The sequence below is a fragment of the Abramis brama genome (assembly GCF_963993115.1).
Source record: "Abramis brama genome assembly, chromosome: 11".
In the NCBI taxonomy this organism is placed as follows: Eukaryota; Metazoa; Chordata; class Actinopteri; order Cypriniformes; family Leuciscidae; genus Abramis; species Abramis brama.
This window is the reverse complement of record NC_139973.1, coordinates 5,175,945-5,198,337: the sequence shown is the minus strand read 5'-3', so window position 1 is coordinate 5,198,337 and position 22,393 is coordinate 5,175,945. Positions and strand designations below refer to the sequence as shown.

Below are 22,393 nucleotides of genomic sequence, written 5' to 3'. Positions count from 1 at the left end.
GTGAAGGCTCATTTCATTATGGTTCTTGTAGTGCTTTGCTGGAATTTATGGTGTCTATTAATGGGTGATGCTACAGTAACCTCTTCAGCTAGTCCAATAGTCAGCTTGAGATACTTTCCATCTAAACTGGTTATATCTCTTTTACACCTAGTAGTGAATGTTTTATGAACAGTAGGATAACCATATTCATCGCACAGTCACACAGAGCCGAAGCACAACCAAAATTTTGTGTTCTTCCACAAAATGTATTCAGTTTTATTTTCTTAACCACTAGAGGGCCAAAAGTTACATAGTGTACCTTTAACAGTCAAAATTATTAGCTCTTATTATCTAATTATCATTATTACCCTGTAGCTAAAACTGTAGAGCGCGGCGCTAGAGTCGCTGAAATCATAGGTTTATTTCCAGTCAACTTAATAAAATGTGCACTTTGAATGCAATGCAAGTCGCTTTATATATTATATATATATATAAAGCAACAGTAAAGAAAGTGAAAATCCTAGCCAATTTGGCATCACATATTGTTTCAAAACAAAACCACTGAACAAAAAACAGAGGTCTGTGTCAAGTAAATGTAATTTCTTCCTGTGAGAAGCAGGAGGGAGAAGGAGAGAGATGGAAGCGGAAATGGAGTGAAATAAAATTGGTGTGGTAGTGAAATAGAAACAGAGTGATAATGAACCAAAAAGATAATTGGGAAAAAAATGGTTCCAAATCTGTATGTTCTTATTTCTTCTGTGGAACACAAATGTTGAGGTTTTGAAGACCTGTTACACATCTCTTGCCATACACCAACAGTTCATAGTGACTGAGTTTGACAGATGTAAGAGAACACAAAATACTCCAGCTTGTGTGCTATGATACATATCTTCTGTATGAAACCGTCTTATGGCATTTTTGGTCCTTTTTAGAGTTTGACAGATGTAGTAATAGCTGTGTACAGAAAAAATAAGGGTTTGGAACAAAAAAAAATGGGGGGGGGGGCGGGGGGGGGGGTGTGTGCAATCAAAAGCCTATAAATCCTAAACAAAAACTCAGAACATCACGAAAATTGGTGAGCATATGTGCCATAACATTCTAGACAAGCATGCAAAATTTCATGTAGATCGGATGATAGGTGGCGCTATAACTGTTAAAAAGCTTTGAAAACCATATATTTCCTATGGTAAATTGCCTGTATTGGCTGTAAATGGACTTTTCAATCTATTATTTCAGTGGTTAAAAGCTTTCTAAATAAATCTTAATGTCTTAAATGCTTATGTGCTTACAGGCCTTAAATGCTTGAACCCCGATAAATGCTGCTTGCAGCTTTAATTATTATTATTTTTTTTCTTCTGCCGTAAAACGCATTGTGCAGCCCAAACCGTAAGAGCTGGAGCTTTGAAACTTTGCCAGATGGTAGTACAAAAATCGAGGAGAGGTTATCAAATTATGACCCCGATTGGCCCATAGGTGGCGCTATAGCAACCAAAAGCGTGAAACTGCTCATAACTCCTAGACCGTAAGTCATAGACTCAAGTGTCTTATATCGGTGGAAAGCTGGACGCCTGACGAAAAAAACGTATATCTAACCAATTAAATGGATGGTTGTGGCTTGCTATTGGTGGATCTCATGTGAGTGACAGGTTGCCCCGCCCTCGCGCCAGTAAACACATCATCAGAGAAGTGAATGCAAGAGGGAGGGGAGGTTATTTTGATTAATGTTTACGAGGGCACATGAATAAAAAAATTAAAAAAATGTGAACGGATAAATCATTTATAATAAATACTACAATATTCCAGAAAAACAAAACAAGAATTGTTCATTTTGATTCTATGGACAGTGACTAAGGAAATGCAGAGGTTTTGTGTGATAATGCAAAGCTAATAATTAATTGATTATAAAAACATAAAATGAAAATAACTTTTAAATAAAAAAATCGATCAAATAAAGCAATTATATAAAAAGATTTTATTTGTTTACCTGCATGTCAACTAAAATCATAGAACTGTGAACTTGCAAGTGTGTAAATTTAACTTAATATGCTTCAAGAAAATATTTTGAAAAAATGGTTTGGGAATCTGCTTTAATGACTTTTGCTTTTGATTTAGTTTTTTTGAATATTCAATTTTGATGAAAGGCAGACGCCTTTGAGTTTTTTATTCATTTAATGAAAAATCACGGTAACAGACATACTTCATGTTTGGAGCACGAAGTCTAGCTCATGCTCCTACAGTCCAAAATAAACTGCATTTATACAATTTATACTGCTGTATTGTGTCAAACAGAACTTTAAAAGAGGTAGAGCAAGACTTTTATCCATTAGGAATTGATTGTGAAAAGTGGGTGTTACATAACATAAATCAAAGAATCATTTAGAACAAGTAAATGGGCACAATTTTGATTTCAAAGGCAAATTAATGTCCCAAAAACCAACAGCTGGTAGTAAACTGGCATTAAGTGAATAAATATAAAAATATTCATGTTTAAAGAATAAACAAGACCTGCTTGTAAATCTCTCTTAGATATGTCCAGTAACAACACCAGAGCAAATATGAAGTAACCACCTTGCCATCTACAGGTCAACATATGTAATATGGATTACAAATGTGTAAAGGAACATGAGATGCACTTAAATACACAGGCACAGTACAGCTGTATTCTTCACAGTCCAGCTGAGAACTTTTTGGCCAATCAAGCAAACTGCTAACACTCCTCTTTATCATTCTGTCCTGAATCCTTGGCCATCTTGTCTTTCAGATACTTGATTTTGAGTGAGTAGTACTCTTCCTGAAGCTGTAGGACTCGTTCCTGTCTGCGCAGCACACACATCTCCAGATCGCTCTTTCCTGCTGCTTGTGTAGGCGGGGGTGCAACAGTCTCTGTGGTGTTTGATTGGCTGTCATTCGCACTGTTTACTGGCTGAGCGTCCAGCGCCGGTGCAATCTCAGCTGGAATAATGTACTTCTCCTCTTCCTCCACCTCATCTTCCTCCTGTGAGATTGCACTTTCATTCTCAGTTTCAGCTCTGTGAGAGGACAAAGCTGTTAAATTAGCAAATCGGTGATTGGCAAATATATTACACATGAAAATTCTGTCACCCTAATGTTATTCCATCCAAACCCATAGGCTGTTTTTAATAGTAGCCTATGCATTGTTTTGCTCACCAAGGCTGAATTTATTTGATCCAAAAATACAGTTTGTGATATATTATTATTACAATTTAAAATAACTCTTTTCTATATACATATTTTAAAATGTAATTTATTCCTGTGACACAAAGTTGAATTTTCAGCATCATTACTCCAGTCTTCAGTGTCACATGATTCTTCAGACATCATTCTAATATGCTGATTTGCTGCTTAATTATTATCATGCTCAATTATTTATAATGGTTACACTTATCAATGTGGAAAACAGTTCATAGTTTTTACTGCTTAATAGTTTTTGTGGGTTTTTTCAGGATTCTTTGATGAATAGAAAGTTTTATTTCAAATAGAAATATTTTGAAGCATTATAAAAGCATTATAAAATATAAATTTAGTTGTAATAGCTTACACATAGCACAGGAAGGCTTTATCTGAATCGTTGAACTATTTACAAAAAAAGACAAGTAAACGGACAGTGATAAAATAAGAACAAATAAACAAATTGTAAATGAAAGCACAAATAAAATACAATAGAATGAAAAGAAAAATTAAATAAACATGGCTTTACTTTTTTCAGGTGGGTCTAACAATATATTCAGGAAAGAAATACTACAGAAATAAAAGTAATCAAATGTAAAATAACACTGGATAGTTTTCATTGTAAAAATTAAACAGTTTAATGCTTACAACAAAAGTTATTCAGTCAAGAGCAGCGAGTGATCTTCTCTTTGAAGAACACGACAGACGGCAGCAGGTTTATGAGGCCGCTGTCATTTTAAGGAATCACGGATCCAATATACTGTTATGCAACATGCGTTTTCTCTCATCTATTTATGTTCCAAAACGGTATTTAGCCGAATACTCTGCAAGACAAGCATTTAGTATTTGACCGTTTAAGCAGGAAAAAGAAGTCAAGTTGGTACTCGCGAGCTGTCTGAGAGGCGGCTTTATGAGCGATCAGTGGTGCACGCGCGTCTGGTGTAAGCGCAAAACCTGCGGGAATTAGTACAATTATCCGCAATAAAAGCACTATTGAACCGGAGCGAATGTCACGAGTGAGTAAGAAGAGGCTGGTGTGTGTCAATTCACCGTCGGAGAGAAGAGAGAGTGAGAACGTGCAGCTGGTATTGGTGAAAAGCATTGGATATTTCAGTATCGATACATATCGAAATATCAATATTTTTGAAAACACTACTAAGTTATCATGTCGAATGCTTACATTTAGAATGTTGGACATGATTAGAAATGAAAAGAAAACAACAGAGTTGTGTGGGCATACCCTGGAGAAGCGTACGGAGTCACGAAGCTTGTGCTCGGAAATGAAGAGTGTCCTTGGTTGTGATGAGCGTGTCTGTGGTAAGACGGCCGGTGGATAAACTCCCTCAAGAGGTTCCCTTGAAACTCCATCATCTCTTTCCACATGGCCATCAGACTCGCCTGCTCCTCCTTCTGTTCCTCTCTGGCTTCCCTCCGCAACCGTTCCTCATACTCCCTCTGGTTCTGCACATGGAGAGTTTCTTGATCTCTTACAGGGTCGGTGATAGGATGCTTTCTGGCCTTCTTCCTCGCAGGGTGAGCAACAGCTGAAAATAAGAGCACACAATCACATCATGATTCACAAACCTTTTTTGTCCTTCGACCCGAAATATTTTCTTGAATTTCCCTCTGAGATTTTGAGCTAATATTTCAATAAATTAACAATATATTTGCATATTCAATGTTCTCTGACAACATTTTGGGGTAAGCGTTTTATTTTGATTTATTTTTAAATTATTTAATTTTATTTAAATAATGACTAGCTTTTTGGGAAACCCAAATCAATCAGATCTTTTTTTATTACTATTATTCATTTCAAACCGATTTGCAAAACTTTTTACTAACCCTTTAAGCTGGGGAATTTTGGAAATATTCCAAGTTGGAAACTTGATGGGAATTTACAGTATTTAATTGGAAATTTAGGGAAATTTATACAAACTATATCATAAACAAACATAAATATAAACATTTGGAGTGCAGAGTGAACTCTTGCCTGGGGTCGCTTGTTTTGAGCCCTGGGGAAGCTTTAGGCACTTGACTATATGCTGCTGCATTTTTGTGGCATTCTTAACATAGGTCTTTGCACAGTATTTGCAAATGTACACATCCTTCCCTTCTACATTGGCTGAGGTGAAATGTATCCAAACATCAGATGGCGCACGTGGCATTGTTCTGTAGAACAAGATTAGAAAAAAAGCTTGTAATGAAAACTAATGCAATGCCATGCAGAAGCTAGCCGCTTACATTTAGCATATCTGATTTCCTGGCTAGCTAGCTACTGTATAAACACATTTTCATTTTGTATTTGATAGTTTAAGACCATAGGTTAGATATGTTTACCCTGGTAATGCCATCAAAACTTACTTGACTTGATGTAGTCCTTGGGCTTAAATGAAGTAGTGTGGCTTCAATAGTCCTGCTGTAGTGTCTGTGTGGATTCTAGAAATGATCTGAGCATGTGATTGAGGAATGCACAGTGCATGCAGGGGGCGTGGCCTCAAGAGCTCTGCAGGAAGTAGTGTGCATGTGATTGAGGAATGCACAGGAAATTCAACTGAATTTGCATTAAATCTGGTCATTTTAAGATGGTTTTTCCAACTACATCAAAGTTCCCTGTTATGGGCTAACCTGCAATTTTGCAAAAGTCCAGTTTATTCCCATTAATTCCCATGGAAAGTTTCCAACTTTGAAAATTCCCAGCATTTTGCAACCCTATTTATATCTGAGATTATGATAACTGGACACTACTTGTGGAATTAAACATGCAAAAGAGGACGTATGACAACAAGATAGCATACTGCATGCATGCATACTTACAAACTATTTTGAACAACTTTGTGTTCGCTATGCATTAGGACATATAAAGCTAGTATTGTACGCAAAACACAGCCTCCCCTTCACTTATTATTTGTTTGGGCAATTAAAAATGTAAATAAACCGTATTGCACATAAAATAGCCAAAATAACATCCAAGTAAGGTCATTTTACAGCAATGTACAGTACTGTGCAAAAGTCTTGGGCACATTAGTATTTTCACCCAAAAATAATAATGGTTTTACGCCAGTAATTTAGGCTATATCTTTTGCTGTAGTGTGCGATAAGAAAATATAAGTTTACATTTCCAAACATTCCTTTTGCCATTACTTGTAATAATCCAGTGAGATTTCTGTATGCACAAGGAATCTGACAACAGCCGGGATGATCTGATCTCACCACCATCGAGTCCGTCTGAGATTACATGAAGAAACAGAAAAAACTCTTGAAGAAACCTTCCTGCAAAGCTACAGTACTGGGAAAAGTTTTAGGCACTTGTGTAAAAATGCTGTAAAGTTAGGATGCTTTAAAAATAATGTCATTAATAGATTGTATTTATCAATTAACTTCTATTACTTCTATTAACTAAAATCAATATTTGGTGTGAGCATCCTTTGCAAAAACAGCTTTTATCCAAGATAAACTTGCACATAGTTTTTCAGGTAGCTTTGCAGGAAGGTTTCTTCAAGCGTCTTGGAGACGTTCCCGCAGTTCTTCTGGATTTAGTCTGTCTCAGTTTTTTCTGTTTCTTCATGTAATCACAGACGGACTCGATGATGGTGAGATCAGATCATCCTGGCTGTTGTCAGACTCCTTGTGCATACAAAAATATCATTGGATAATTAATATTAATGGCGAAAGGAATGTCTGGAAATGTAAACAGATATTTCCTACTGACACACTACTGCAAAATACATAAATAACTAGCTTAAAACCTTTTTATTTTTTAGGTGAAAATACTAACGTGCCCAAGACTTTTGCACAGTACTGTATATACAGTGTTTGTCATGTTTATAACTGCACACTGTTTGCATAGTTTATCATTGCATAGCTCTGTTTGTGTAGTAAGCGAAATGCAGTGTACTGTCTAGACTGCGCTGTATTTAACATGCATTGCGCATCAACGCACCTCCTGTCATCATGTCCCCCGTCTCCGCGTCATGACTGACGGACGCGTCGATGTCAGTGGACGCGCTCCTGCTCTCATTCCGCGCGTCCTCGATGGATGTACTCTGGGGCTCTTCGAGTTTCACATTATTATGAAGTGTTAAAGTGTTCGTAGGGCGGTTGCTGCCCCATATGGACTTGCAGAGATCATAATAATTCCAGTACACTCTGCCGTGCCCGGTGTTTTTGTGATGCTCGTGTATTTTCAGGAACTTCTGCTTGAGTGTTTTCAGTTTGGTGGTGACCTGTCGCTTGGTTCTGTGGATGCCCTGCGCCCGGAGGAGCCTCGATATTTCGGCGTAAATAAGAGAGTCGCGAACGGTCCCGCTGATTTGCCTGCTGATTTCTTCATCCTGTCGGATGTACAGCAGCGCCCTCGTCTCGGTGTCCGTCCAGTTTCTCTCTACTGACATTTCTTCATACATTTCGCGGCGTGGAAACCTTGGGGAATCACGTAACATTAGGGGGTTCATTGACTCAAAGCATCAGTTGATTCTACACTCGCGCATCACGTAGGCCTGCAAGTACATGACGTATGTACGTCACTCGTCCTGAACTTTCTGATTGGCTCAGACTGACGGGCCGCGGCAGCCCTCTAGCGGCAGAACATGAAATATAATCACAAATCGTTCACTTATTTCAGTAATACACAGTAATAATGATGTGCTTTCATTGTGTATCTGCGTTCGTATTATCCGTTTTCCCTGAGATGTTATCTTAGTAGTACATAAAAAAAATTAAAAAAAATCGGAATCATTTTATTATGGGACCCAGGAATAGATTTTTGTCCACTGTAGTGGACATTATATTTTAGTGAATTTCTCTGTGAAGTTTAAGGATATCAGGGACATTATCCAGAAATCCAGGTAAATCTACATTTATTTTCCTAGTGTTGCTCAGATGAACGTGAACCCTTAGAGCCCAATTCATTTTGCAGATGCCAAAGTTGACTGCATTGCAGGTAAATTAAAATATCATCTAATGTGGGTTTATGGTTAGATCAGAGCTCTCCAGATCACAAATATATCCTACATCTCTGGCTCAAACCTGCAGAAATGAGCCTGAAACAGTGCCATATGAGATCTTCTGAAGCAAGCACAGCGTCAATTCCTGTAAATATAGAAAAACGAATTTGAGAATTGATAAAACATGTTTTATTGTTATGTACATGCTAAGGCACTGACTGTAGAACAGACCAACAGCTGATTGGTCAAACCAACAAATACAATAAAGATAAATTACAGACAGTCACTGAAAAAAAAACATGTTTTTTGGGGGAAAACATATAGTGTGAAGAATTATTTCTAAACTTAAAATATGGAGGGTGAATAAGCAAATATTTCAGGATATTCCAAAGCTAAAATACAAAGCACTAACTGCAAAGAGATCAACAGTGTTGGACATCGAGTTAGATGAAGGCAAAATAACATGAATGGATCAAATAAACAAGGTTTGTACAAGAATTCAAATTTCAATACCAAATTAACCGTCAATACTGAGAAATATATATACAGCTTGCTATAGCACTAGACTGGTCACATGATTTGAAGGGGGAAAAAAACATTTCACTACTCATTTTTGGCATGTGACCAATAAAAGTTACTTGACTGAAAAACATGAGCAGAAACAAATAATACAATTATAACAGCAACTGTTAAAAAAAACAAAACAAGTGTTAAGCAAGTTATTGTACACCACACACACAAGAGAATGGAAAAATACATCAACAAATTTAACATCTAAATGTTAAAATTAACTGTAAACATGACCAAAAAAAACTGTTCTGATAAGAGAAAATGAATGAACCTTAAAAGGCATAATACATAATTAATGGAGGTGTAGATACCACACATCTGAATATAGAGCTGCACAGAGCATTTGCAGGATGCTTGCAAAACTTTAAAATGACCTTTGTGCTGGTTCACCAAACACACACACACACACACACACACACACACACTCAAATTCACGCTCACACAAAAGCGAGGTTAAATTGCCCTGTACATTGTGCCAGTATATAATTTGAATAAAAAAAAAAAAAACACTAATATAATCAAATTATTCCATGTGATAAAATTTTCCTTTCATATTGCTACAGAATGTGAGGGGATATAAACGACTGGGTGATTCTTGAGATACTTGAGACCGACTCATCTACTGCAAAAAAGATGATTGAGAAAGCAACAGCTACAGAATATCTCTGTAATATAGAAACAATTCATTATGATAGGATGATGCGAATCGTGAAAAAACGTGATAAATGTTTCTTAGATTCAATACAAATCATTTAAGTTTGCACTGATCTCCCTGATCTCAGTAAACCCCACATGGGGTTGATCAAAAATCAGTCAAGACACATGAGCTGTGACGGTTTTTGGCTTTGTTGTTGTTCTGTGACATAATTAATGCGCTCGATTCTAAACTGATAAGAGACTGATTGTTGTCGCATCTCTCTCTACATCCTGGAGTCGTTGAGCAGCACATAGGAAGAGTTTTTGGCTTTTTCTTCTGTCTGTAATGAGACTGGGCGTCCCACAGGTCAGAGACTCGCTCTCTCACTGACCACATCCTGCAGGCGTTTGAGCAGCACGTCGTCGTTCTCTTGCCGGAGGCATTTAGAAGGAGACTCGGTCTCATCGCCATCCATTGTGAACGCCCGCTTCTTGCTCACCCCACCCTGACGGATCATCTGGTTTATGTCACTCAGCTCCTGAAGAGAAAGAGAAAGTAGAAGGCTTTAACCACAGCCATAACTGAAAAACCGCAATCTATCTATATCTATATTATGGAGGTCATTAGGAGTTTGCAAATAAAAAAAAGGATAGCGATGAAACTAACTTAACTGATTTATAATTGTAATAATCAGTTATAGAGACTATAATAATAGGACCCAGTTGCATTGTATTTCATTCTATGGACATTTCTCAAATTATCTTCCTTGTGATCGACAGAAGAAAGAGATTTACAGGTTTGGAATGACATAAGCATGTCAATTTTCATTTTTTCATGAAATATCCCTTTAAGGGAATTATTGCTGTTGTTGTGCGTTGTGACCAACCTTTGATGGGCTGCCAGTGAACTTGTACGTGTAGGCACTGGGGGTGAGACTCGAGCCGTTTTTATGAGGAGAGACAAAGATGGAGTGTCTCTGAGACACACGGCGAGGAGAGAGAGGCTGAGCCCGAACCGATGGGAATGGAGATAATGGAGGAGCCTCCATCTTTATAGAGTAACAGAGAGAGAGAGAGTGAAATGCTTGTTTCCAAACTGTCTTTTATATTTTAAAGACAAGATTTTCAAATGAAGCAAAGCAATTCACCAACCTTGTTATCAAGCGTGGAATGTGCATATTTGAGAGCGAATGATTTCATCTTTAACACATAAACTGAGTTATAGAACTGGATGAGGTCTCCTCTGTCCTCTGATTCGCTGTCAGCCTGTTCCATCCTCTCACTGGCTGCTAACATAAACATAAATAAAACATTATATATACACAGACATATACACAACAATTCAACGGTTTTTGAAAGAAGTCTCTTATGCTCACAAAGGCATTTATTTGATTAATATATAGTAAAAAACAGTGAGAATGTGAAATATTAAAATTTAAAATACAGGTTTTGTATTTTAATACATTTTGAAATGTAATTTATTCCTGTGATCAAAGCTGAATTTTCAGCATCATTGCGGTCACATGATCCTTCAGAAATCATTCTAATATGATGATTTGATGCTCAAAAAACATTTCTTATTATTATTCATGTTTATTATCAAAAACATGATACATTTTTTTCAGGATTCTTTGATGAATAGAAAGTTAAAAAAATGAAATGGAAATATTCTGTAACATTATAAATGTATTTACAGTCACTTTTGATCAATTTAATGTCTTTGCTGTTTAAATGTATTCATTTCTTACACTACTTTTGAACATTAATGTAATATTGTGCTTTAAAAAAGAGACATCTGGGACTTTGTCTACTATATTCTTACACTGGTCTGCTGGTGGATCCACTTCCATGTTCTCATCTGCCTGCTGCTCTCTGGGACGCCTCTTCAGTAAAACACTGCGGTACACCTACAAACACACAATCAGGATGATGTGGATGCCTCATCACAGCTCAAATTCCAAGCTTTTTGACACTAGGAAGCTGGGGCACGCAGCCATCTTATACCTTTATCAATAATATTTATGTGCAATTCCACATCGCAGGTTTGGAAAGACCAGGGGCCTCATTTATAAAACTGTGCGTAGGATCCTTACTAAAAGTGTACGTGCGCCCGAAAGCCAAAAATGGCGTACGCAAAAAAATATTCAGACTTATAAAACCGTTCGTACGCCAGAACCTGCGCAGAATTCACTTTATAAATCCCAGTCAGCGGAAGATTGTGCGCACATGCGTCTCCTCCCCGAAATAACCATATATGGAGCTTACAACGCCTAGTTTTACTATGCATATCCTCATCTGCATATAATTTGCATATAATTATTCATCCACGTGATAATGTTTAACGGTACAAGACACATTACATTAATAAAAATCAAGTAGTTGCCTATCCTTGCCTTGTTTTTGAATACATAAATCAAATAGTGTAAACTACATTTCAGAGAAAGTTTTTTTCTCAATCTTTTCCACTGGCCGAATTGTATTTTTAATTGATTTCTATTTTTAATGGAAACGGATAGACCTTGTGCATTATTTGCACTAAACTATTTTCTCAGACAATCTGGTATTATCATGATAAGCAATTATCTCTGTGGTTAAAACATTAAAACACAGCACGCCACAGGAAAAGTGTTCAAAAGCATCGCATCCACAACAAATATTTCTATTGATTGAATATAAAAAATGTTGTAACTTCTCAGTATGATTTCATGTTTAAGTGTTTAAATATTTGAATGGCATATTTAATCTAAATGTTTATATCAGAAGTAAAACATAGTTTAAATCATTATTTTATTTATTTAAACTGCGTCAGTTTCACTAAACGGCCCAACGCGCTCGCTGGCGCGGACATTTAAGAAGGGATGGATATTTGCTTCAAGTGACAGGCTTGGTGAGTGAAATTATATTTGTATTATCTTTCTGTAGATGTTTAATTTTCTTTAGATTTTCTGTCTAAAAGTGACCAAAAAGACACTAATCTCCAGCTCACCATCGGTGTCGCCAAACTGCTCCATCTCCAAAACGTTTGTACGCATGGGTCAGAGTTTGCGTGCAGGTGCGCAAATTTTCCCGTCAAGTTTGTTTTTTATAAATCACAACTTATGCGTTGGAAGTGGCGTACGCCTTTTTCAGGGCCTGTTTTGTGCGTACGCAACGGTTATAAATGAGGCCCCAGGACTGTTGATACTCACGTGACTGTGGGCCTGAGGTTGGGTTCGGTAGCATTTCATAATGTCCTGAAAAGTGTGCTCTTCTTTTGTTATCTGCAGAAGAAGAAAATGAATACAAAAAGAAAATTTAAATGAAAATGTTTGATATTATATTTCCATCTGATGATTAGAGAATTCTTTAGTAATATATATGTTCAAAAGTTTGGGGTCAAGATTTTTAAAATTTTTCTTAAAGAACTGAAACCATTTATTCAGCAAAGATGCATTTATCTGATAAAATGTTACAGCAAAGACATTTACAATGTTACAAAAGATTTCTATTTCAAATGAATGTTGTTCTTTTGAACTTTCTATTCATAAAAAAATCCTGGCAATTTTTTTAAATCAGTTTCCACAAAAACTGCACAACTGTTTTCAACATTGATGATGTTTCTTGAGCGGCAAATCAGCATATTAGAATGATTTCTGAAGGATCATGTGACACTGAAGACTGGAGTAATGATGCTGAAAAATCAGCTTTGCATCACAGGAAGAAATTACATTTTCAAATATATTAAAATAGAAAACCGTTATTTTAAATTGTAATAATATTTCACAATATTACAGTTTATACTGTATTTTTGATCAAATAATTAAAAGACGTAAAACGGCATAAAAGACGTACCTTCGATATAATGTAGACGGCACAGAGCAGCAGCTGGTCCAGGTGTCTGTCCTTCATCAGGTCAGTGCAGTGCAGCAGAGAATGCTCGAAACACGTCCAGATCTTCCCTCGCAGCTCTGAGGAGATATCCAGCTTCAGACACAGGTCTCGCAGACGCACGCTGGCTAAATGATACACCTGAAAGAACGAGCAGCAGAATTATGCACTTCCGCTAACAAAGATCTTCATTCAATACCAGATGTCAAAAAGCACAGATGGTGCAAGTCAGCAAAGAACACTCTTCCTCACCTTCCTGAAGAATAGCGCGAGGGATCCAGTGCGGCGGGGTTTGCTGGCTGCCAGAGGCTGTGTGTCGGAGCTGGCGACTGGAGCTGCGGTTCGGCTGGGGGAGGCAGTCAGTAAGACATGGCTCGTGAGAGGGTTCATCTCATTGGACTGAAGTTGGATGACTGTGATGCCGCCCATCTCGTTTTTCATCACTAAAGGATACAGAACACCAGCACATCAACAACAAAATCGAACAAACATCTTTTTTGGAAATGTTTTGCTTGCTATAAGGAGGTTGAAATAGAATAAGAGTGGTACTCGGACATGGAATAGTGAGTTGCTGGCCGTTTATGGTTGCCATGGAGAGGACAGTCGTCGTGGCCGTGGTGTTCTGGTTGTTTTCCATGGAGTTCGGGATGATTTTGATGGGAGTGACTGAGATTCTTTTCACTGGGGACTGTGGTGGAGCGTCATCACCAAACAAGCGTCTCTTAGCGCTGCCAGCCGCTGGAGAGCTGTAGCGATCGTGGAGAGAGAGGGGAGATTGAGGGATGTCTAAGAGAGAAAGGACAAAAGTATGAGTACATCTGATTCAATATTCAAAGAAAGCATTAAAGCCAATCTAAGATGGAACATTTTTTCAGGGGGGCTTTTTTGTGTCGGTTAGTTTTGAGGTTGTGTATGCTTAGGGGCAAACAATTTAAATGAATAAATTAAAAATAATAAATATAGAATAAATACAATTAATATAACACATTTATATATGCATTTTAAAATGGTAAATGGACCGAATATGTTCATAATCAAGTTTTTTTGTCCTATGAAATGCTCTCTAGAATATCCCTCCCCTTTAATTATAAACATTCATAGGGTCTTCAGAGGACAGCCTCATTTTGAGATGTACAGTACCTTTGCGTGCGCTGGAGCCCAGGCCTGTGCGGACCTCCCTGATGCGAGGGTGGATGATGGGGGATAGCGCTACCAACGGCAGGTGAGTGGGACCGCCTGCATTGTTGCCCGTGTCAAAACTATTGGAAAAATTTACCTAAAAAAACACACACACACAAAATAGGTAATATCTGTTATTTAAATGACCCCCATGATGCTTATACAATCTGTTCTCCCTACAAAGCAGTTTGTGAGTGTGTGTATACCTCTTCCACAGTAGGGATTTTATTGTTAGATTTGTTAAGCGCGTTCCACAGGGCCGAGTCTCTAGTCCAGGCTTTGCTTTCAAGCACCTGCTCCTCGATACTGTTCAAATGCTTCACCATGTCTCGGGACAAACCCTCCTCAGAGCGGATGAACACCTCAATCACCTACACAAACACATCATGAACATTTACTTTGCGTTTCAGGTCCTTTTAAAAGCACTTAACAGCTGATCTTCAGAGACACATCCATATTTACACTGCCATGTGATGCAATAGTACAATAAAAACTCTAACAAGGATAAAAACCACACCCTAAAACTGAAGCGTGTCTCTGCAAGCAGATAATATGAGCTGACACTAGTGGTTCATCCGATCACAAAACTCATGGTTCAGATCATTTTATAGCTTTTGAGTCACGGATCGGATCATTTTTGGTCAATAAAAAAAAAAAAGAACAAAATTAATACACAAAACTAATGCCTGTATACTAATTACAAGCATAAAACACACTATAACAAATGTACGGTCTAAATAATATTTCGAATAATTAATTTTTTTTTTTACACCTAAATGTATAACAACACTATAGTGTTCACTGTATGAATTAAATATAGATTAAAGCTGTCTTTTGGTGATTGATTAACATTAATGACACAGACAGCTGCAGGTGTTTATAGGCTGCTGTCACTTTAAGACCTAATGCACAGATCCAATATGATACACATCAGATTTCTTTCTCAGCTGTTCACGTTCACTTAAGACATAACAGACTGTGTTTACAAGAATACTTGCCGAGATGAGTATTTTGACATCATTTTGTGTGTATGTGTCTGTTCAAGTGTAAGGACATGCGAAAGAAGAATCAATTCGGTGTTCTGAAACGTGACTCACTGTGTGTGCACAGATAACAGTGCACGAGTATTGAGTAATTAAGTTCTCTTTTGTCTATTCTTGCACTGGAATGGTTTTAAATTACTTGAATGTGTAAACTGGCAAGACAAAACATGTGCAAATTATAAACATTTACTCCATGACGTTGAACTTTGCAATTATTACGCAAATCACATGCAGATCACGGATCAACTACGATCCTAGCTGACACCGTTAAGTACCTTGTAAAAGTAGAAAGGTGGGATCTGTAAGATTTCCAGTATCCATGGGAAGGTTCTTTGAGAGCTGTACGCGAACAGCACCACCTCCAGACAGCACGCCAACAGAGAGCAATGGAGCACCTCCTGCTCTAACAGGACCTGATAGAGATCAGGAAGAGAGAGGAAGAGGTGATAATCTCACACAAAAGCAGACAGTGAGAGCTGTAGATATAGAACATTGAATTAATATTTGGAAAAATCCATTTTCCTCTTACTGTTTGGTGATATAAACAGTGAAGTGAAGAGTTAAAATTTACTAGCATATTTATATGATTTAGCAGGCATGGAGACTGACCGCCATATCTTTGCCCTGTAATCTCTTCATCTCTAGAGTCATGATATTCTCCAGGATCTTGAAGTACAAGATCTCTGCCAGCTTCAGACGATTCTCTGCGAAATCTACACACAAAAACCTGCACTCAGTTACATGATAAAATGTGAGGCTTTTCATAAGTTAACTTTTTTAGATGTGCAGCATGTCTGACCCATATGTGATCCTGGCAGGTCATCCGTGGGTTTGGTGTAGGCCTGTTTAAACATCTCTCCCATGGTCTTCACTCGGTTCAGAATGGATTCAGTGGGATTTCGAGAGCAGGAGCTATAAAATCATGGTGAAAATAAAACACAAAATCTCTATAAGAAAACAGACTGAAGCCTGAGGGCCATCATGATGGGTTATGCATGCTCAGATGGATGTGTCATTTCAAAAATCAAACTATTTGTGCATGGTTTGGCTTTGATACTTGCTTAAATATTTGGACCAGAGCATCACTTGGTGCGTTTCGTAGGCCGGACACCATGCTCTGCAGTCGGCTTACACTTTGGGTGGCTGAGGAAACGGGGGTGACCAGCACCTCTTTCTCCTTCAAATACCGTCGACCCGTTAGAGGAGTAGAGGGAGCAAGGGACCGTGTCTACACAAAAACACAGCAGGATAGGTCAAAGGACATACACCACCATTCAAAAGCTTAGGGTCCAAAAGTTTTTTAAAGGATATAATATGGATAATAATAAGAAATGCTTCTTGTGCATCAAATCAGCCTTTTAGAATGATTTCTGAAGGATCATGTGGCACCGAAGAATGGAGTAATGATGCTAAAAAAACAGCTTTGCCATCACAGGAATAAATTACATTCTACAACTGTATTTTTATCAAATAAAGGCAGCCTTGGTGAGAGACTTTTTAAAAATCTCACCGACCCCAAACTTAGATTAAACATCCCTCTATATGAAATACTAAATATGTACACTAAGTTTGACAATCAGGATGTTAAATGTTACTCTAATGTAGCAACGGTAATAGAAAGCTTCAGTACCTTTTCAAAGTGCTGCTGAAGGTTGTTCTCCACCTGCATGCGGGCGGATAGTTGACCTGACGGAGGATCAGCGGTGGATTTGCGAGGTGTGCCGATCTCCTCATCTGCATCGGCCCCCAAAAACACTCGCTCGTCAAAATCCCCCACAGTCAAAACATATTCCTCATACTCACGATTTATGGCTTTACTGAAAAGACAAAAAGATTCATATACAGGTGCATACTGAAAAAAGGCATTCAATTTGATGTGTGTTTATATGCATTTTGTGTTTAAATAAATTTCATGGCATATGCTTACTTGTTGTCTTGGAAATTTGGGGTGTCCAGTAATTCAGTCAGAGTGTCAGCATCACCTTTTAATATCTGAGAAAAATAATTGGAATAATTTGAGGATGTGGGAAGCATGACCAAGCTGTAAAGCAGCAATTGTGTTGTTCTAGCAGTGTAGATTGGTTGTAAAAGTGTGTATTCCTCACTTTTTTCTCAAACAGTGTCTTTATGTAGGGTTTGAAGTAGTGCTCCTTTATGCCTTTGGCCTCCACCACCAAACCATCATGCAGTTCACACAACTTGTCAATGACACAGGGCATCTCCTCCAAGTTTTCTGTGTCCTTTGGCAGTCCTACACAAAGTGAGCAACATACAGATTCAATTCTGTAATTGAATCTGATAAAAACAATACAGTACTATGATTGGTGATTCAGGATTCAGGGTTGTTGTAGAGTGTTGTAAAAGCTTTTAAACCACTGGTATGCCAGTTGGAAATCAATACAATGCAAATGATGTATGATAGAAACACATAAACTCCTGGAAATCTGATAATAAATGAATCTTTTAAAAATCACCTGAAACGAAACTAAAGTTTTTAGCTCATGTTTTAGTACTAAATTGTGCCATATGTATGCTAGCGTACTCAAAAGCCGCGTTTCCACCGAAATTACCCGGAACAATTTGTCCCAGGAACTTTTTTTGCCCCAGACCGGTTGCTTTCTGCGTTTACACCGCGGTCTAAAGTACCGGGAAGGTAAACTGCGCGCAACTGCTCCTCCCAGTCTGCGACGGACAGTAATCAGTTTTGAGCGCCACATTTATAATAAGTATGGAGGAGATTCAAACTGTGCTGCAGTTATGTATTGGTTTACTAACGAGGTAATTAACAAAACAAAATAGACGAGCACTGATACTAAAGCGTGTTCAGAAAGCTCGTATGCGACGTACGGTATGTTATCAGTTATTGTGAGATGCCTGGGACGAACGCGCAAAAATTTCCTCTTTTGCAAATACGCTTAAAAAAAGCCTGAACCCCGTCTATCACTCATAAATAGTGACAGTCTTGTAAATAGTTGTTTGTTACTAACCTCAAAGCGCTATTTCAATCCTGTTATAGTAAATTTATAACATGGTTTGGAGTGCCTTGCAATAGATGACAATGTGTAAAATAATGACTTAATAATAAAAGCTGTGGCAGAATAGAGACGAGCACTGGTAAAGCGTGTTCAGTAAGCTCGTAATGCTAACGTTAGATATAAAATTTGTATGTTATCAGCTATTGCGGACATTGACCGTGAGATGGCTGGGACGAAAGTTTCCTCTTCCACAAAATAAAGCCTGAGACTCGTCGCCAGTCCACCAGTTTTTTTTTATTAAATTCCATATTTGCAGACAGACAACTCTTACTGCATGAAGCCACGACACGAACCGCAATAGATTTTTTAAAAAGGGAGGTTAAAAATAAATAAAATGCTGCGTGGAGTCATCCAACCAAAATGTGACGTGAACACAACCAATCAGCTTGTGCAGCACACAAGTCCCACCCCTGAAAGTTCCTGAACTTTGAAAAAGTACTACCTCGTGAGCAGGGACTATCGGAGGGGGAAACTTCATTTAGACCCTGGTTCCTGCGGTGTAAACACATCGAGTACCAGCCCAAAGTTCCTAGTTCCTGGGGAAAGTTCCTGCGGTGGAAACGCGGCTAAAGTTGACTAATTAAAGTGGACTGAAATTAGTCACATAAACGAAAAGCTATTGGGGACAAGCGCTTGATATGCTCTGTTGCTTGCCACAACTTCCTACTTCAACACGTAATACAGGAAAGAACACAGAGCTCGGAACATTTCATATGGTCATTCATTAGGAGTTATAATAAGTTGTACTGTTTTAAATGCACTAAAACTTCACCTACACAGTCAACAGCACATTAACTTTATAAATAATAAGTGCACGACCTTGGCTAGTAACTCACAAGCAATGGGCTCACTTGTATCTCTGTCTGCCTTTTCAAGGATAATGATTTGTAAGCAGAAAATCAACAATCAATCAAGGAAACATATTCTCTCACAGCAAAGTGAAGGGACTTTACCTCTGAAGTGTTGATTGATGAGATCTTTCCTGTTGGAGCACATGAGAGCGTTGCAAAACACCAGGTCCAGACAGCAGAGCAGGAGGTGATAGGAGTTCACCAGGTCATCTCCAATCATGCGGAAATTACCTGGAATAAAGTACAAATCATGTCATTAAGTTTACTATAGCGTTCAGATCAGTCAACAAGAAAGTTTTGGCCAAATCTGTCAAATATGTACGTAGATTAAAATACAATGGGGTCAGTAAGATTGTTTTTTTTAAAAGAAATGAATGCTGTTATTCAGCAAGTACATCCATAAAAATATTAAGCAGCACAACTGTATTCTACATTGACAATAATAAGGAATGTTGGTTGCACTTTACTTTACAGTACGTGCACTCACAATGTACTTACCCACAAAAGTACTGAGTAGTGACAGGTAACTAAGGTTTAGGGGTAGGTTCAAGGTTAGTACCTAATTATTACCCATTAATACAATAAGTACGTTCATGCGAAACAGGATTTTAAAATAAAGTGCTACCGAAATGTTTCTTGAGCATCAAATCAGCATATTAGAATGATTTCTGAAGGATCATGTGACACTGAAGACTGGAGTATTGATGCTGAAAATTTATTACGATATTCTGTAATTTTGATCAATTAAATGCAGCCTTGCAGAGCAGAGACTTCATGCATTGGGTTTTGTTTGATGCTAAAACCACACAAATTATGCATTCATTATTACTGTGAATTAATGAACTGATTTATTTTATGTTGTTAATAGCATTATTTAACTAAAGTGTAATGATGTTCTATGGTTGAAACAGGGAAGGCTTCTTTCAGTCAGCTTACCTTTTGTATACACAAAGAGAGTCCAACAGAACTTGAAGACGTCACTGATGTGGCATGGAAGACGCCTTAACAGAAAGAAATATATTTGTAACCATTTTCTTTTTCAAAAGAAAGCTGAGAAAGGCGATAAAAGGCAGGCCGTTTTACCGGTGTTTGCGGCTTCTGGGCAGGCGAGGAGGTTCGCCCTGAGGATTCTGAAACATGTCCAGAAATATTGGCTCAAATTTTCGGAAAATCACTGTCGACACTTCGAAATTGCGCTCTAGTCGACCTATGCGGCTACGGAAGTCCTGAGAGAGGTTCGACATGTCCGACCATTTCTTCATCTTGCTGAAGAACTGGATCAAACTAGAAGAAAGACATAACACAACACTCACACATCTTAACATACACACCTACATTTATTTGAAATAAAAAGACTTGAATGCATGAAATAAATGCTCATTCTCATCTAATTCTTTAAAACTAAAACTTTTACATTATATAAACTGAAATTACGACAGAAGACGTCCATCCCGCAGACATCTGTCCATGTCTGTTTGAGGTCCTTACCTGAGCTTGGCTGAGCGCAGGATCCTCGTAAGGGAAACACAGTTGCCCTCCATCACGCCCCGTCCCACTGTAGGGATAGAGCTCTTCCTACAGGCGACATACAGAGAACAGGCCAGCCAGTGCACGACATCACCCTGAGACAACCAAACACATGACAGAAATTAAGATATACATGTCGTACAGCTGAAGTAACCCCATAAAACCTAATGTATCAGTATCATATTTAATACATGAATGTTTCAGGCAAAACTGCATAACTTGCCCTCTAATTGATTTTTTTATCAAGTAAAATGGCTTTTAGTATAATGCTAAAATGTCCACCTTCAGGTCACGGTACACGTGTGTTTCTGCTGTGAAATATTTATTATTTTTATTAAGTACACATAAAAACAATTTTTATATTGTTAGTAATATTTCAAGATGAACATTTTCTGGACTAAAGCAACTTGATTATATCGATCATTTTTTTCTCCTCAATTATGAGCTCCATATACACACTAGACTAGAGCATACTATATTAGACATAATGGCATTATGTATAAAATCTGATACAAAATAACATAAAAATTTTTTTTATTTTGTCTAAAGGTACAATAAACTGTTCAGATAAAAATAAATAAAAAAATCTAATTTTATATCTTTACAGGGTTAAGCTTGAATAATGAACACCACTAGTAAACATGTATAGAGAAGTTTACTAAATATAAATCATCTATATCTGACAGTAAAAAATGTGTTGAAATTGTATCTTTCCCAGAATACCCTTGACATGACTTCCTCATCTTTTATTTGTTTACGTCATGTGACATATAGAAGCCTCTGTCATTTTAGACGCAGAACATTAATTCAAGTTTGTTTGTTGTTTTGAAAATGGTATCATAACTTTGACATATTTTTGGATATTGACCGTGATATTATTTGAAGTACTTTAATTACCATGGCACAATAATTACTAAATACTGTGGTGATACCATGGTAAACCACAAAGATGATGATACTATGTCACTCTGAAATTCATGTAGCAAAATACCTTGATACTACTAAGGTATTTTGTATTTGTACTATAGTATTCTTGGAAGTACCATGTAAATAATGTATATTATGGTACGCCAAGGAGAGCACTAATCCAGTGTGAATCCCGTAACGTTAACGTTACTTGTTGCAATCTCTTAGACTAGTTAGGGTCTGTAAATGAAGCTTTACTAGCTGGTAATGGTTATTTGGACTATATATCTGCATGAAAACAAGGGTGAGTTGAAGGCAGAGCGCGAGATGACAGCGGTTCCTGTCGTTTGGTTGTTGTGGTAACGTTAATGTGAATTAAAGTGGAACCTCTAGCGTGTACGTGTTCCAGATGGAGCTGAAGTTCTGGAGCGCTTCGGCTGCCGTCTCCTCGTCCATATTGAGCTCTTGACAAAGCGCCTCGAGATTCCTCCGTATCGAGCCATCGTCCGATTTAACCGACTCCGAATCAGTTTCATCTCCCCGCATCGCTGTAATCCGTAAAATCCGTCAATATCCAAAGAAAAGTGTTTGGGTAAAACGGAATTGATCCGGAGTGCCGCTGACCTCCTGATGCTATCCCACAATGCCGAGACATACGAATGGCGCGA

The 22,393-nt window shown here is 37.8% G+C and overlaps 2 protein-coding genes across 4 annotated transcripts; both read right to left on the bottom strand.

Annotated features, from left to right (window-relative positions):
* Positions 1 to 2,125: 2,125 nt before the first annotated feature.
* On the bottom strand, positions 2,126 to 8,394 carry LOC311091971 (uncharacterized protein). 2 transcript variants are annotated; one of them, XM_084128163.1, is made up of 4 exons: positions 7,109 to 8,394; positions 6,310 to 6,393; positions 4,409 to 4,712; positions 2,126 to 3,008 (listed from the first exon to the last, which is right to left on the bottom strand). In XM_084128163.1, the coding sequence occupies exons 1-4, from the start codon at positions 7,617 to 7,619 to the stop codon at positions 2,687 to 2,689; spliced, it is 1,221 nt and encodes a 406-aa protein (XP_083984289.1). In that variant the 5' UTR covers positions 7,620 to 8,394; the 3' UTR covers positions 2,126 to 2,686. The 2 variants fall into 2 exon arrangements, with proteins under 2 accessions (XP_083984289.1, XP_083984290.1); XM_084128164.1 differs by lacking the exon at positions 6,310 to 6,393.
* rbl1 (retinoblastoma-like 1 (p107)) lies at positions 8,278 to 22,393 on the bottom strand. 2 transcript variants are annotated; one of them, XM_084128162.1, is made up of 22 exons: positions 22,113 to 22,393; positions 20,781 to 20,914; positions 20,376 to 20,576; positions 20,229 to 20,293; positions 19,395 to 19,523; positions 17,512 to 17,657; positions 17,334 to 17,398; positions 17,037 to 17,223; positions 16,468 to 16,634; positions 16,206 to 16,318; positions 16,016 to 16,119; positions 15,682 to 15,819; positions 14,570 to 14,734; positions 14,325 to 14,460; positions 13,740 to 13,970; positions 13,437 to 13,627; positions 13,149 to 13,325; positions 12,506 to 12,577; positions 11,140 to 11,224; positions 10,470 to 10,603; positions 10,205 to 10,366; positions 8,278 to 9,856 (listed from the first exon to the last, which is right to left on the bottom strand). In XM_084128162.1, the coding sequence occupies exons 1-22, from the start codon at positions 22,269 to 22,271 to the stop codon at positions 9,686 to 9,688; spliced, it is 3,132 nt and encodes a 1,043-aa protein (XP_083984288.1). In that variant the 5' UTR covers positions 22,272 to 22,393; the 3' UTR covers positions 8,278 to 9,685. The 2 variants fall into 2 exon arrangements, with proteins under 2 accessions (XP_083984288.1, XP_083984287.1); XM_084128161.1 differs by having other exon boundaries at positions 10,470 to 10,606; positions 22,113 to 22,392.